Source organism: Rhinolophus hipposideros, assembly GCF_964194185.1.
Source record: "Rhinolophus hipposideros genome assembly, chromosome: 4".
NCBI lineage: Eukaryota > Metazoa > Chordata > Mammalia > Chiroptera > Rhinolophidae > Rhinolophus > Rhinolophus hipposideros.
Genome location: NC_138050.1, coordinates 31,042,657 through 31,059,760, shown reverse-complemented (window position 1 = coordinate 31,059,760; position 17,104 = coordinate 31,042,657). Strand labels below are relative to the sequence as shown.

Here is a 17,104-nt window from a genome sequence, read left to right as displayed (position 1 = left end):
ATGTGTATATATGTAGAGGAGAACATTTTATTTAGTTCAGTTTAGGCTTAATAATCGGTTTATTAAAAAACAGTAGGGAAAGTCTTATTTGACTGTTTTGCTTGTTATTGAAAACAACTTCAACTTCTTTTCAAGGTTCACAATTGGAAATTTCAAAGGCTTTATTTAATTTCTGTGCTTTCTTACATATGGTGTCTTCATTGACCATTTCTCTCAAGAATAAAGGGGCAACTTTTGAAATTTTTCTATACATGTTTAATGAATAGTATTAATTCATTTATCTAATGAATAGCACATAGCATTTAACAAATCACGTCATATTTAATATATGTCCAAATAATACCTAGTATTCTTAGGACCATAAAATGGTCCTGATGACTTTTACTACAAAGCAAGATTGTTGCCTATGGATAAAATTATTCACCCAAAGATGTACAATTTGCCTGTTGTTCAATGAAACAAATACCACACTGCACTGGTAAAAGGAAAAAAAAGAGTGTTCTCTGTATGTGAAAGATGTGTGGTAGATTACTTTTAAATGTTAACTGATATTTTGTCTCTAGTGTTTTCATTTTCCTTTGTCCCTTCTCACACTAAGTAATCCAAGGCTTTTTTTGCTTCTTGCTTCAGAAAACAGAATGCAGGAGGATTTTTCCCCCTTGATGTTTACGTTTTTTTGTTTGTTTTTGTTTTGTTTTTTAAAGCCTAAACTTAAAAGATTGGTATGGGTTTTTATCAAAGAAAAAGATTTAGGAGGAAATAGATATAGCAGGGAGGTTCTTCCCAAACTTTAGAAGGGAAGAGGATTCCCTTGAATCGGGAAATGCTGTGGACTCAGATTTTGTGTCTCTGAGAAAGGAAATCTCAGGGAGGTTAGGGGATGGGGCTGTGTGATTCAAGGGCCACTACAAACCAAAATAGTCCATCAGGGACACTGTGGCATACAGAGGGCACCCAGGCGGGAGGTCTATTGGAGGCTGAAATCTAGCCAGCCCTTCACTTGATTTGTACTGTGGCACAGTAATGAGCCTCCATAGGAAGGCACATCTTTTCTCATTCCCAAGGTGGGGCACTGAATCAGGCACTCAACATCAGAGTTCTTAAAGGATGTCACACCTCTGGTGAGCTGGAGTACAAGGTGAAGGCTGACCTGAAATAGGTTTGTCGGGTAAGGAATCAGAAGGGATCTGTGCCCTGATCCTTCAGTAGAGCCTGGATAAAGTGATAGGATCCCAGAGGGAAAGAAAGCCTGGGTCATATGGATTGGCATCCTCCTGGAAGTCCTGTGATGGAGGTTGGTATGAAAGCAGCAGGCTGACCCCAGGGCCTCCTATGGGTACCAAAGAAGCAAAGGAGAGAGACCCCTAACTTGAAGGGCCTTTATGGATAGATGCATGAGACCTGGGTTATAAAGAAGAAGGATAAAATGAGATTATGGATATTTCTCATTCAGCAAAGACAGAGGTTACCAAGAACAAGTGAGCTCCTTCCCCACCTCTGAATGTCCTGGTCCCAAAATGATGCCAAAGCCTAAAATAAAGATGGGGGAAAATCCCAGATAACAGAGTTTCAGTTTTTACCACTGTGGTAGAGTGTGGTCTTCACCCTCACCAATGCGTGGCCAAGCTCGGTGACATGTATCATCCCAATATCTTTGTTTTTATCAATTTCATTCATAAACCCCTGTACCTCTCCTGGGGCTTATTGCTTGAGCCTCCTTACCATCTTTCTGTGGTTATATTCTCTTATGCATTAGTTTAATCCTTCTGAAGCTCAGTCCTGTTCATGCCACTTCTGTGCCTAAAAACATTTAGTGGTCTATCCAGTGTGTACTAAACAGGGTCTGGTATTCAAGTCTCTCTCCAGTTTTTTCTTAATGCCTTTTCAAACACTATGCTCCTAACTAACTGAACCCTTTATATGACAGGTAGTGTTGCACCTCCATGCTTTCGTGCACACAGTTTTAGTCTCCTAGAATGTCTTCCCAAACCCCAAGTTTCTATTTGCTCCAATTTGACACATTCTTTAGGACTCAAATCCCCGACCGCCTTTTCCCCCCCACAATCCATGGACATCTTCTTTTCTCTTAACTATGTGTTCATGGCAACTTGTCTGAAATCTCTCCTGACTTATTCATCTTATTTTCCCTGCTCTTTGATGATAAGATCCATTTCCAATTCTTCTTCTGATTACTCAAAAAGTCTAGCTCCATCTGGGTTTTAGATGGAATAGATATTGTATAAATACAGGTTGACAATTAGTGTTTTAAAAATAATATATTTACCTTTCCTGCAGATCACAGCAGTAAGCTATACTTTGTACTTTAGATGCTGATTGTGGTACTCAAGATGAATACTTAATTGGAATTTTATTCTTAGTATTCTCAGAAACTTATTAGAGTGGGATTCGAGTCAAAGTCAATCTGCTTCAAACTTGTGCTCTAAGGTCATAGGAATGGCGGCAGCGGGGCACATTTTCTGAGTTCTCCTCCGGATTTTATTACAAACGGGACATATAACCCATCAAACAACTCTTCGCTCATCACGCAGAACAGCTAAGAGACTCCTAAGAGACTCGTGTAAGGATTACTTGAAGCTGCGCAAATTGGGCGAGCAGGGGAAGAAAGAAGGGAGCGGAGAGGAAACGCGCGGTCGCGCGGTGGAATCAAGCCGGCGGCGGCGGCTGGCGGTAAACTGCAGCTCTAAAGACACAGGGAGATATAGAACACGCAGAACAGCGGGGAGACTCGTGGAGGAATTTGCCTGAAGGCGTGCGCGGATTACAAGCAGGGGAGGAGGCGGGACAGCGAAGTGGAAGCGCGCCCCCCCACCCCCACCCACGCGGAGCCGAGGCCGGCGGCGCCGGGACTACTGAACGCAGACTCCTGGAAGCGGAGCACAGGCCGTGCAGCGTTGCTGCGCGGCTCCCAGGTCGGACGGAGGCTCGTGGAAGGTTTGCTTTGAGGTGCACTAGGTGGGCGAGCGGGGGGGAGGAGCGTGCTCACAGAAAAAGTGGAGGGCAGCACCCGGGGCTCTAGAGTCCCACGGGAGCCCAGGGTGTGGCGGAGAGCGTAGGGTCCAGGAGGTGAGCTCTTTCCCTGCGTCCCACAGTTGATCGCTCCCGCCGGGGCGGGCAGCTCGTGGGCCCTAGGGCAGACAAAGAACTGAGACGCCACACCTGGGCCCCTCACCACGCTTTTCGAATCCTCCCCCCGCCCTTCCAGAGACTCAAACTACCCCTAACTGAGAAACAGTGTCAGATTACAGAGGGGCGTCTGCGCTCAGGCGCTGGGAAGATTGGCAGCCGGCTCTGACCATCGGAAGAGGCTGGGAGGAGGGGATTTTCGCTGGACGAGGAGAGAGGAGACTCCCACACCCCCAGCCACCACCTTTTCAGGCCTGCGGGAGGAGTGTGAGTGGCTGGCCTGGGAGGGAGGAGACCCCTCCATCCCCAGGCCCCACCCTTTCTGGCTGGCCTGCGGCGGGGCAAGGGCAACCGCGGAAGCAATCCCTGAGTTCAGCAGTAAGCGGCAGTCGCTTACTCCCGGCTTTCAGCAGCTTAGAGATCTCCCGCCCGCCCCCTCCCACTCATCCTTGGAAGGAGGGCCCTAAGACTCAGGAGTACTGGGCACAGGGCTGTTGGAGCTACTCTCAGCGTGCATTTGTGCAGGAAAGGACAGAAACTGCATGGTCTCTCTGAAAACTGTCATCCAGACCCCTCAGCCCCTCGCATTTAAATCTACACTCCCAAATTCACTCTGGGCACCAGGTGACTAGCGATGCCTGCGCACTAGGCAGGGAACTCTTTGGCACAGCGGAGGACAACCTGGAGATCACCTGGTGGGCTTAAGCCAAGACTGGTGCTGCTTTCTGTTTTGCTTTGCTTGGTGGTCTTTATTTTTATTTATTTTTTTATTTTTATTTTTTATTTTTTATTTTTTTATTTTATTTTATTTTTTTTTCTTTCTTTCTCTTCTTTTTTTTTTCTTTTTTCTGCTTGTTGTGATTTGCTTTGTTCTGTCTTTATTTCTTTGATATCTTTGCCTATGTAGAGTGGGGATTGTCGGTTGTATTTTATTTGTGAATGTACTTGATTTGTTTTCTTTGTTGTTGTTGTTGTTGTTGTACTTGCTAACTTTATTTGTGCTGAAACTGCCCTACCAGGGCCCAGCTTAAGAGGCACAAGATTCAACATATCCAGAAGCCAACTCTGGACCAAACCAGAGTACTACCGGGTTTGACCTACAAGTCACCCACGGAAGGAGGGCCCTAAGACTCAGGAGTACTGGGCACAGGGCTGGTGGAGCTACTCTCAGTGTGCATTTGTGCAGGAAAGAACAGAAACTGCATGGTCTCTCTGAAAACTGTCATCCAGATCCCTCAGCCCCTCGCATTTAAATCTACACTCCCAAATTCACTCTGGGCACCAGGTGACTAGCGCTGCCTGTGCACTAGGCAGGGAACTCTTTGGCACAGCGGAGGACAACCCGGAGATTACCTGGTGGGCTTAAGCCAAGACTGGTGCTGCTTTCTGTTTTGCTTTGCTTGGTGATTTTTTTTTTTTGTTTGTTTGTTTGTTTGTTTTGTTTTGCTTTTTTGTTTTTTTGCTTTTGTTTTTGTTTTGTTTTGTGTTGTTTTGCTTTGTTCTTCTCTTTTTTCCTTTCTTTTCTTTTTCTTTTTTTTCTTTCTTTCTCTTCTTTTTTTTTTCTTTTCCTTGCTTGTTGTGATTTGCTTTGTTCTGTCTTTATTTCTTTGATATCTTTGCCTATGTTGAGTGGGGATTGTCGGTTGTATTTTACATGCGAATGTACTTGATTTGTTTTCCTTGTTGTTGTTGTTGTTGTTGTTGTACTTGGTAACTTTATTTGTGCTGAAACTGCCCTACCAGGGCCCAGATTAAGAGGCACAAGATTCAACATATCCAGAAGCCAACTCTGGACCAAACCAGAGTACTACCGGGTTTGACCTACAAGTCACCCATGGAAGGAGGGCCCTAAGACTCAGGAATACTGACCACAGGGCTGGTGGAGCTACTCTCAGCGTGCATTTGTGCAGGAAAGGACAGAAACTGCATGGTCTCTCTGAAAACTGTCATCCAGACCCCTCAGCCCCTCGCATTTAAATCTACACTCCCAAATTCACTCTGGGCACCAGGTGACCAGCGCTGCCTGCGCAATAGGCAGGGAACTCTTTGGCACAGCAGAGGACAACCTGGAGATTACCTGGTGGGCTTAAGCCAAGACTGGTTCTGCTTTCTGTTTTGCTTTGCTTGGTACTTCCTTTTTTTTTTTTTTTTTTTTGCTTGTAGTGATTTGCTTTGTTCTGTCATTATTGCTTTGATATCTTTGCCTATGTTGAGGGGGGATTGTCGGTTGTATTTTATTTGTGAATGTACTTGATTTGTTTTCTTTGTTGTTGTTGTTGTTGTACTTGGTAACTTGATTTGTGCTGAAACTGCCCTACCAGGGCCCAGCTTAAGAGGCACAAGATTCAACATTTTCCAGAAGCCAACTCTGGACCAAACCAGAGTACTACCGAGTTTGACCTACAAGTCACACACCCGGAGGGAATTCTCTGAAGGCACAAGAGCCCATAGAGGCCAAACCTCATTTAAGTGGCCAACCCTCACCCAGCAGAACACCCTGTGGTGAGCAGAGCCAAGTTTCACAACTAGACGGCCTAGGAGTTAAGCCCACCTACTCACAAGCAAAAAGCAATCAAAGTTCTTCTTGAACAGGACGATATACTAAACACACGAGCCTCCTGTGGAGCACATGCAGAGAAGAACGAAGTAGTCCAAGTCAAATATAAAAGACACATACTACATAAGATAACCCAGCAAGAACTAAGAGCTCTAGGGGATCTTCCTAATACATCAAAGCAAACACAGAGAGTCAGTCAGAATGGGGAGACAAAGAAACATGTCCCAAATAAAAGAACAGAAGAAACCTCCACAACTGGAACCAAATGAAGCAGAGGTAACCAACATGTCAGAGACAGAGTTCAGAACACTGGTGATAAGAATGTTTAAGGAGCTTAGAGAAGACATAAAGAAGGATATAGAAATCATAAAGAACAACCAGTTAGAGCTAAAAAAGGATGTAGAAATCTTAACGAACAACCAGCTAGAACTAAAAAACACAATTACCGAAATTAAGAACTCACTTGAAGGAATGACCAGCAGGTTAGATGAAGCAGAGGATCGAATCAGCGACTTAGAAGACAAGTTAGCAGAGATCACTCAAACTGAACAACAGAAAGAAAAAAGAATAAAAAACAATGAAGATGGGTTAAGAGACCTCTGGGATAACATCAAGCGCAACAACATGCGCATCATAGGAATACCAGAAGGCGAAGAGAAGAAGCAAGGGATTGAGAACATATTTGAGGTAATAATGTCAGAAAACTTCCCTAACCTGATGAAGGAAACCAACATACAAGCCCAGGAAGTGCAGAGAGTTCCAACCAGGATAAACCCAAACAGGCCCACACCAAGACACATTATAGTTAAAATGGCAAAGCTTAAAGACAAAGAGAGAATCTTGAAAGCAGCAAGAGAAAGGCAGAAGGTTACATACAAGGGAACTCCCATAAGACTATCAAATGACTTTTCTACAGGAACATTGAAGGCAAGGAGGGAGTGGCAGGAGATACTCAAAGTGATGGAACACAAAGGCCTACAACCTAGATTGCTTTATCCAGCAAGGCTATCATTTAAAGTTGATGGAGAGATAAAGAGCTTCCCAGAAAAGAACAAACTGAAAGAATTTATGACAACCAAGCCAGCATTGCAAGAAATACTAAAAGGACTTCTGTAAATAGAAGAAAGATGAAAACAATTTACTACAAATCTAAAAATGGCAATAACTATGTACCTATCAATAATCACTTTAAATGTAAATGGATTAAACGCTCCAATCAAGAGACATAGGGTGGCTGAGTGGATAAGGAAACAAGACCCTTGTATATGCTGTATACAAGAGACTCATTTCAGATCAAAAGACACACACAGGCTGAAAGTGAAGGGTTGGAGTAACATATTTCATGCAAATGGAAGCAAAAAAAAAGCTGGAGTTGCAATACTTATATCTGACAAAATAGACTTTAAAATGAAAAAAATATTAAAAGACAAAGATGGGCACTATATAATAATAAAGGGATCAATCCGACAAGAGGACATAACCCTAGTAAACATCTATGCACCTAACATAGGAGCACCTAAATATATAAAACAGGTACTGATGGACATAAAGACAGAGATCAACAGCAACACTATCATAGTAGGGGACTTCAACACACCTCTGACAACAAGGGACAGGTCCTCCAGACAGAAAATCAATATGGAAACAACAGCCTTAAATGATACTTTGGAGCAGTTGGACTTAATTGATATTTTCAGAGCATTTCACCCCAATGCTGCAGAATACACGTTCTTCTCAAGTGCTCATGGAACATTTTCTAAAATAGATCATATGTTAGGACACAAGACAAGCCTCGATAAATTTAAGAAAATTGAAATCATACCAATTGTCTTCTCTGACCACAGTGCTATGAAATTAGAAATGAACTACAGGGGAAAAAAACCAGGAAGATACACCAATTCATGGAGGCTGAATAACATGTTGCTAAATAATGAATGGGTCAAGCAGCAGATCAAAGAAGAAATCAAAAGATATCTTGAGACAAATGAGAATGAGAACACGACGACCCAAAATCTATGGGATGCTGCGAAAGCAGTCCTAAGAGGGAAGTTCATAGCACTGCAGGCCTACCTAAAGAAACAAGAAACATCACTAATTGACAGTTTATCTTCACACTTAAGGGATCTGGAAAAAGAACAGCAAAATAAACCCAAAGGGAGCACAAGGAAGGAGATAATAAGGATCAGAGCAGAAATAAATGAAATAGAAACCAGAAAAACAATACAAAAGATCAATGAATCCAAGAGTTGGTTCTTAGAGAAGATAAACAAAATTGACAAACCTTTAGCCAGACTCATTAAAAAAAGGAGAGGACCCAAATTAATAAAATCAGAAATGAAAGAGGAGAAGTGACAACAGACACCACAGAAATACAAAAAATTGTAAGAAATTACTATGAGCAACTATATGCCAACAAATTTGACAACCTTGAAGAAATGGACAATTTTCTAGAGGCGCACAACCTTCCAAAGCTAACTCAAGAAGAAACAGAAAGCCTGAACAGTCTGATTACCACCAGGGAAATTGAATCAGTAATCAATAATCTCCCAACAAACAAAAGCCCTGGACCAGATGGCTTTACAGGTGAATTTTTCAAAACGTTCAAAAAAGAATTATCACCTATTCTCCTCAAGCTCTTCCAAAAAATCCAGAAGGAAGGAAGACTCCCAAACACTTTTTACGAAGCCACTATCACCCTGATCCCAAAAGCAGACAAAGACACCACAAAAAAAGAAAACTACAGGCCGATATCTCTAATGAACATAGATGCAAAAATTCTCAACAAAATATTAGCCAACAGAATTCAGCAATACATTAAAAAGATCATACACCATGATCAAGTGGGATTCATCCCTGGTATGCAGGGGTGGTTCAACATCCGCAAATCAATTAATGTGATACACCACATTAACAAAATGAAAAATAAAAATCACATGATCATATCAATAGATGCAGAAAAAGCATTTGATAAAATACAGCAACCTTTTATGATAAAAACCCTTAAGAAAGTGGGAATAGAGGGATCATATCTTAACATAATAAAGGCCATATATGACAAACCCACAGCTAACATCATACTCAATGGGGAAAAGCTAAAACCATTCCCCCTAAGATCAGGAACAAGACAAGGTTGCCCACTTTCTCCACTTCTATTCAACATAGTGCTGGAAGTTCTAGCCACAGCAATCAGACAAGAGAAAGAAATAAAAGGCATCCAAATTGGTAAGGAGGAAGTAAAATTATCATTATATGCAGATGATACGATACTATATATAGAGAACCCTAAAGACTCCACCAAGAAACTATTAGAACTGATAGATGAATTTAGTAAAGTAGCAGGATATAAAATTAATATTCGGAAATCAGTTGCATTTGTATATACCAATGATAAAATAGCAGAAGGAGAAATTAAAAAAACAATTCCATTTACAATTGCTCCAAAGACTATAAAATATCTGGGAATAAATCTAACCAAAGATGTAAAGGATCTGTACTCAGAAAATTATACAACACTGAAGAAAGAAATGAAAGAAGACATAAATAGATGGAAACACATTCCATGTTCATGGATAGGAAGAATTAATATAATTAAAATGTCCATACTGCCTAAGGCAATATACATATTCAACGCAATTCCTATCAAACTACCAACGACGTTTTTCACAGAAATAGAACATATAATCCTAAAATTTATATGGGACCATAAAAGACCCCGGATAGCCTCAGCAATCTTGAGAAATAAGAACAAAGTAGGAGGTATAACGATACCTGATTTCAAACTATACTACAAGGCTACAGTAATCAAAACAACATGGTACTGGCATAAAAATAGATGCATAGATCAATGGAACAGAATAGAGAGTCCAGACATAAATCCATGCCTATATGCCCATCTAATCTACGACAATGGAAGCAAGAATGTACGATGGGGTAAAGATAGTCTGTTCAATAAGTGGTGTTGGGAAACCTGGACGGACACATGCAAGAAAATGAAGCTGGACCACCTCCTTACACCATATACAAAAACAAATTCAAAATGGCTTAAAGACTTAAATGTAAGATCTGAAACCATAAAATATCTAGAAGAAAATATAGGAAGAAACTTCATGGACATTACCCGGAGTAAGATTTTCACTGATATATCCCCTCGCGCGAGCGAAGTAAGAGAAAAAATAAACATGTGGGATTACATCAAACTAAAAAGTTTTTTCACAGCAAAGGAAACCATCAATAAAACAAAAAGGGATCCTACTCTATGGGAAAAGATATTTGCCAATGATATATCTGATAAGGGATTAATATCACAAATCTATAAAAAACTTACTCAACTCAACTCCAAAAAAACAAACAACCCAATTAAAAAATGGGCAGAGGACTTGGGGAGACATTTCTCTAAGAAGGACATACAGAAGGCAAGAAGACATATGAAGAAATGCTCAACCTCACTAACCATCAGAGAAATGCAAATAAAAACCACAATGAGATACCACCTCACTCCAGTCAAAATGGCTATTATCAATAAATCAACAAACAACAAATGCTGGCGCGGATGTGGAGAAAAGGGAACGCTAGTGCACTGTTGGTGGGACTGCAGATTAGTGCAGCCACTATGGAAAACAGTATGGAGGTATCTCAGGAATCTGAAAATGGAACTACCCTATGATCCAGTAATTCCACTCCTAGGCATCTACCCGGAGAAATCCAAAACTCCAATGCAAAAATCTGTATGCACTCCTATGTTTATTGCAGCACTTTACACAATAGCCAAGATATGGAAACAACCAAAATGCCCATCGGTAGATGACTGGATTAAGAAGCTGTGGTACATTTATACAATGGAGTATTACGCAGCCATAAAGAAGAAAGAAATCTTATCATTTGCAGCAACATGGATGGATCTAGAGAACATTATGTTAAGTGAAATAAGTCAGAAAGAGAAAGACAAGTACCATATGATCTCACTTATATATGGAATCTAAAGAAAAGACTATGTGAATGAACTAATCAGAGTCAGTTTTGGGGACGCGGAGAAAAAACCGAGAGTGGTTAGATGGGTGTGTGGGAGGGGGTTGGGGATAAGGGGAAAGGTGAAGGGATTTGGAAGCAGCTGGTAACCACAAGATGGCCTCAGGGTTTTTCTTTTGAAAATTAATTTGGGGAAGGTATTCTATAATGTTGTAAAGATTTTGTTGGGTATCCGATGGACATGCGTCCTATTTGGGAGACCACCTCAGGGATACTGTGGATACCTGATCATGGCATTGTACATCAGAAGCTAAACATTAATGAATGCCAACTATAATTTTATATATATAATGTGATGGTTCAGTGTGAGGTCGGAGGGATAGTGGATGGGGGGAGGGGGGTTCACAGTATGAGGGATATAAATGATGAACGTCTAAGTATTACCTTGTTTTGTACACCTGAAACTAATAAATAAATTAATTAATTAAAAAAAAAAAAAACTTGTGCTCTAAAACCTATACTAATCAAATTAACTATTACAATTTTAGAGGTATAAAAGATTCAAATCCCATATCATATGATTGTTGTTATGAACTAGGCACATATCAAATATTATACATGTTAACCATTACATTAGAAAAAATTCAAAATGTGGTCTTTACATACACAGTAGAACATATAACTATTACCTCAAATGTATTATTTGTGATGTTAAGTATAATAACCAAGAAGACAACTTAAAGTTTAAAAAACTATTGCAAAAGATGGGAAGAACAAAATTGTTTTCTTTCCTGGGTTTAAGAAAATACTAGATATGGCGACCAAGTCAAATTTATTACTATTTTTAATGCAAGTAATAGTCATATGACTGTAATAGAAAGTAACAGTCACATGACAATTGTCTACTGAGCTCATCATTCATCCCTATGGAAATGCAAAGTCCCAGCAGAAAGCATTATTAACTTAGGAGAACTCCAAGACGACAAAACAAAAAAGCCCATGATAATAATTATTCTTAAAGAAAGCGATTTAAATTGCCCCTAGATTTTTATGAGATTAGAAACGCACAAAGTGGATAATATATGGAAGAAAATATTTTCACTTATTCTTTTAATAAATTTTATTAAATGTCTTTGTGGGCATGTGTTTATGTGTTGCCTTAAGTATCACAGGACAGACAGCGTTTATGGTCCCGAAAGAATGTTTATATAAGTCACAGGATTTACCAGGTAGAAATGGACAAGAGCTACACAAAGGGGGGGTCATGTACGATTTGTGATACTGATGATTCTGCATTGTCTCTAAAAATTAAAAATTAAAAGTTCGATCCCAACTTGGTAAAAATTTCTTGTACGTATTATACAGCAATCAGTGGTAATGCTAATTAAGGAAACCATTATCTACTGTAAGTTGTGTAGGGAAGTGATGAAAGATTAGAGTGTATTCTATATAATTTGCTCTCCCAAATAATTGAACTAAAATTTTCTCTCCCAAATAATTGAACTAAAAGGTGCCATTTATTACAGTCACATGATAAACATAAATGAATTTTTTTGTCACTCTTCACCTGGAGCATATCCTTTAATGAAACATGTTTTCAAATTTCATTTTTGTGCCAAGAAGTAGATAGTAATTACAGATAACATTTTATAAGCACTTCTGCATGTGTTAGGCACTTAAAATATTATTTCAATTAATTTTTGGAACATACAAATAAAGGAAGTATTATTATCGTCTCCATATTATCAAGGTAAAAAATCTATAGTTTGGAAAACTGAATAACCTGCCCAGAATTACAAGCTAGCAAATAGTCTGAGAGTGGAATCCAATCCATCTAATTCCTGGGTCCATAGGCATCTCTCCAACTCTAGGCTGCCTCAGTACCAGATGAATTAAGAGACAAGTCTCTGCCTTCACTTTATTGCCAGCCAAGTCAACAAGCCCTGCAGGCAGTTACTGCGATATTTCCACACTACTATAACTTTAACAATGGTTCTCACACTCCAAGTAGCAATAATTACATGATAACAGCAATAACTCACAAAAGATATGAACACTTCCGGACCACATGACGTTGATAGTCTACCAGCATTTATATATTATTTACAATTTCTAAATTCTTACCTACCTACCTTATCTACTGTTTTAAATTCTTATATTTCCAGAACAAAAAGAGAATAAGACCTTTTACAAGATGATAATATTATAGTTCAAACCAGAAGTGCACACGGAGGTAGTGAAGAGGGATGGGCGAGGCTGAAAAGCAGTGTAAATGAGGTACAAAGTACAAATGAAATGCACAGGGAGGTGAAGGTGAAGAAAGTGCTGATTACATTTGCTTTGTTTGTTTTTGCAAGAGAGGGAGGTAAAAAAGAGAACTCAGTATCCTGGACCTCTGGTTCAGATGCGCAGCCAGTATGGAATGAAAGAGCCCACACTTTTCCATGAACCATTCATTTATCTAGTTCATTGATCAGAGATCAAACTCATTACATCTCAATGTAATTCCCCCACCAAATTAATTTCACTATTTTCAGTTTCAACAAAGGCCAAATACATTAACTAGGTCAAATGTAAAATGCATGGGTTTTCTTCAGAAATGAATAAACTGTGAATGAGAGTTTTCCTTTGTAACTGAGGGTGATGTTTCTTAAAATTAGATTAACGTTTCTCAAGGATTTGTTTACACTTGTTTACATGCACCCACATCCTCTTTCCCTACTGTTTTTCTCTTCCTAGTCCCACTTTTCTTTTATCCAAGTATAGTTATTATACAATATTATATTAGTTATGTTAGTGTCAGGTGTACAATATAGTGATTCGACTTTTTATACCTTACAAAGTGATCACCCTACTAATTCCAATATCATCTGTCACCATGCAAACTTTTCTCAATATTATTGATTATATTCCCCTTCACCATTTTCACCCACCCCCCACGCCCACCCCCTCTGGTAACCACTCCTTTGTTTTCTGTTTCTATGAGTCTTTGTTTTGCTTTGTTTGTTTTGTTTTTTCTTTTAGATTCCACATGTAAGTGGAACCATACAATATTTGTCTTTCTTCGTCTGAATTATCTCACTTAGCATAATACTCTCTAGGTCCATCCATAATCCTAACATTTATATGGAATCACAAAAGACCATAAACAGCGAAAGCAATCTTGAGAAAGGAGAACAAAGTTGGAAGTGTCATGCTCCTACTCCTGTTTTAACCGACTCCAGGTATCCATGTCCCTGGGCTTTAGAAAACTAAATACACTATTTTAATATTAATCAATCAGGTTGATTAGTAGCCGCTCTCTGCAAACTGGCAAGTGAAGTGGTAGTTGTATAATTTAAATCCATTGTTGAACGACGTTTGTTTATTCAATGTTATAAATAACCACCCCAAAAATCCAAGAGGGAAAAAATATACTTCAAGGTACAAAACGTCTGTAGTATTTTAGGGAAAATCACCTTAATATTTTCTTCCTTTCCCCTAGTCCCTTTGTAAACTTTATGATTAAAAAATGTATGAGGTATGAAAGGAATTGAATATGACTATTTCTGCATGTAAAAAAGAAAACTGGTGTACTCAGAGGGCTATCTGATGTCCTACAGAGGGCACAAACTCATTACCAGAAAGATCCTTGAATGCACATATCTGTGCATATTATTTCTTGTAGCAATTATCTAAAATTCAATGTCTGCATTTTCAGTAAAATCAGATATATTTGCTAATGCAAAATGGTGACTTCTGTAAATAATGCCAAACAAAGTGTGAATCAAATAGTATCTATTAAAAATTTTTAGACAATACAAACATAGACAAAAATGCTCAACAATGGAACCAAAGCCAGTTCTTTCAGGGCCTGTTTGTCAAAAGCACTAATACTAGAGTTTAAGGTCAACGTGTAGATCTGTTTGCTCATAAAACATTAATTGCATAAATGTTAAGGACCAGTAGCCAATTACAAAGGTCTAATTCTTTAGGCATACATATTATAGCCACTTATCCAAATGCAATTGATGTTCCTTAAGGAAGAAAAAAAGTCAGTTTATTAATGTATTTTATAATGCAATGTTTTAAATGAAAAGAAATAACTTATTTAACTGCTTATTTTAGTACTGAGATGAATGTCATGCAGTTTTGTAAAAAAAAAAAAGTAATTATTTGGATTGTGAATGGGTTAGAATTAGTCTTGATGCAAAAGTTCTCTAGTTAATTAGGGTGGTGGGGAGCTTCTCTATTAGCAGGCCTGACTATTCTTCCTTTACTAGATTGTAATGCAGAAATCTCCATTCAGGAATGGGCCCTTCTGGTTTGTCTTTAACCATTTCACTATTCCTTCCTAGGATTATGAAGGCTGAACATGTTTGTACCCACTTAAGAATAGTCGTATATTCTGCTCATTAAAAAATAAAATGCACCTTAATTCCAAAATACACATTCTATAAGAAGAATGTTTCATTACTGCTCTGTGACATAGTTGTCAACTTTCTGGAGTATGCAAGAACTCAGGAACTCTAAGGGTATACATCAGACCTCTTCTTAGCATTAGAAATGTCATCAGTGTCAGATGATGTTATACATGCGTAAATTAATTACATGTCTCACAAAGAAAACCCGTCTCACTTGGGATAAGAATTGGAGCTGATCTTTGAAAAGTTGGAAGGCACCATTTCTTAAAATCGCAGCTGCAGTGTATGGATACCCTGCACATCTGCCATATTCTGCATCAGAGAAAGGGACCTGAAGACTCCTTTCAAAGTAGTTGAGAAAATCAGACTATCAAATAATCTAAGTGTCAATGTTTCAGCTAGAAGAGAAACAAAATTCTGTCCTCCTTTCCTTCCAGCCCTGCCTCTGTGCTGGTCAACAGCGGAGGATTATCTACGAGAAAGTTGAGCAAAAGCCTGTCACACTGTGTTTGAAAAGAACATAAGGACCCAGGAAACCTGCAAGGAGGGTGCCCAGGGTAATTAGTGGAAGTCATTGCAAATAGAGCTATTTACTGAAGGGTTCCTGGCAAGGTGAATGTGGCCAGCGGAGGGGTAGGGGTCCCAAGGAAAGACCGCAGGCCGGGATCCTGCCGCTACTCACGCCTCTCCGCCATCCTCCGAGTCGCTGTCCGACGCCCACTCCTCACCGATGTCCGGCAGGGTGAAGAACAGGGTCTTGGGGCCAGGCCCAGGGGGCATCCAAGCGCTGGGTTCTCGCTCTCCCGGGTCAGGCTGGCAGGGGTTCCGTGGGCTCGAGGCTAAACTGCTGCTGCTGCCTGAGGTGCCTCCAATCGACGGGAGCGGGGCCCAGATCCCCCCAGGGCCGGGGAGCGGCCTTGTCTCGGTCACCAGGTGGCCTGGGGAGCCTGCAGCGCTGCAGTCACGGCTGGAGGAGGCCAGGGACAAGGCCTGAGCCAGGGGCTGGACTTTGGCTGCTCTCGGGCTGCTGGGCAGAGAGAAGGGGGTCCCTATTGCTTCCGCTGCGCGGTTCGCGACAGAGACCCTGGGGTAGGAGGTAGTGAGCAAAGGATGGAGCAGGACGGGTGCCCCCCGAGACGCGGAGGAGGACTCAGGAGGCATGGCTGGGAGGGTCAGCGTGGAGGCAGTGCTAGGCTCTGTGCCCACCGGCTCTGCGGTGGCAGCGCCCCTTGGGTGGCTGGAGGAGGCGATCGGCGAGGGGACGGCCGGAGGCGCCGTCGAGGTCTTGAAGATTTTGGCAAAGAGAGTCCCAAGGTCCAATACAGAGACCTTCATGTCCCAGTCTTGGAGATTCTATCCCCGATGTTGCCTGAACCTCAAGGACATGGGGAGCAGGTCTTGGGAGCTCCATCCACCGCCGCCCGCAGGAATTCGGACAAGGCGGCCCGGGGCGGGGATGGGGTTTCCGGATACCCGCAAGCCGCTGAGCTCCGGGGGCCTCTGCCGCACTCCCCACGCCGAGGAACGTCTCCCGGCGCTCAGCCCCGCAGCACTTGGGATCCACCTTCCGGACACCAGGTGACCCGCTGAGGTTGCTGGCGACAGCCACCCTCTGCGGGGAGTAGTCCCTTCTCTGCCCTGATGCTGCGAGGCCCTCGAGAGCCAAGGGTCGAGGAACCCACAGAGGCGACGCGCTGCAGCTGCCAGGGCCGCCGCTGCCTGAGGGTGGGGATTTGGGCCTCCGCCCGCGGAGATACCCAGATGGGCCCCCGGGAAAGCGCGCGGGCGGTTGCTAAGCTAAACAAAAACCCTGCTTAGCTCGCTGCTAATTGGGCCCCGGACAGCAGCCTGGGGCTGTGTCCCTAATAGATACCCTAGCTCCCCACCTTGATTCATGACTTAAAGGAACACTCTCTAATTTCTCCATCATCCTTAGAACTTCACCAGATTCACCAAGCTCCGGGCTGAGGGCAAGGCATTGGAACAGAGCCCTGGGAAAGATAAACAGGCTTCAAAAAGATCTGAAACATATTTA

At 41.3% G+C, this 17,104-nt stretch overlaps 1 protein-coding gene across 2 annotated transcripts in view; it reads right to left on the bottom strand.

Moving 5' to 3' along the window:
• Positions 1-16,796, bottom strand: part of CYP4V2 (cytochrome P450 family 4 subfamily V member 2) — an 84,121-nt gene extending 67,325 nt beyond the window's left edge. For both annotated transcript variants that reach the window (XR_013993191.1, XM_081045888.1), the window contains exon 1: positions 15,752-16,796. Coding sequence is in view for 1 of the 2 variants with exons in the window: in XM_081045888.1 (XP_080902014.1) it covers positions 15,752-16,404 (653 nt within the window). In the remaining variant the exon portion in view is untranslated. The remainder of the gene's footprint in view (positions 1-15,751) is intronic.
• Between the last annotated feature and the right edge of the window lie 308 nt (positions 16,797-17,104).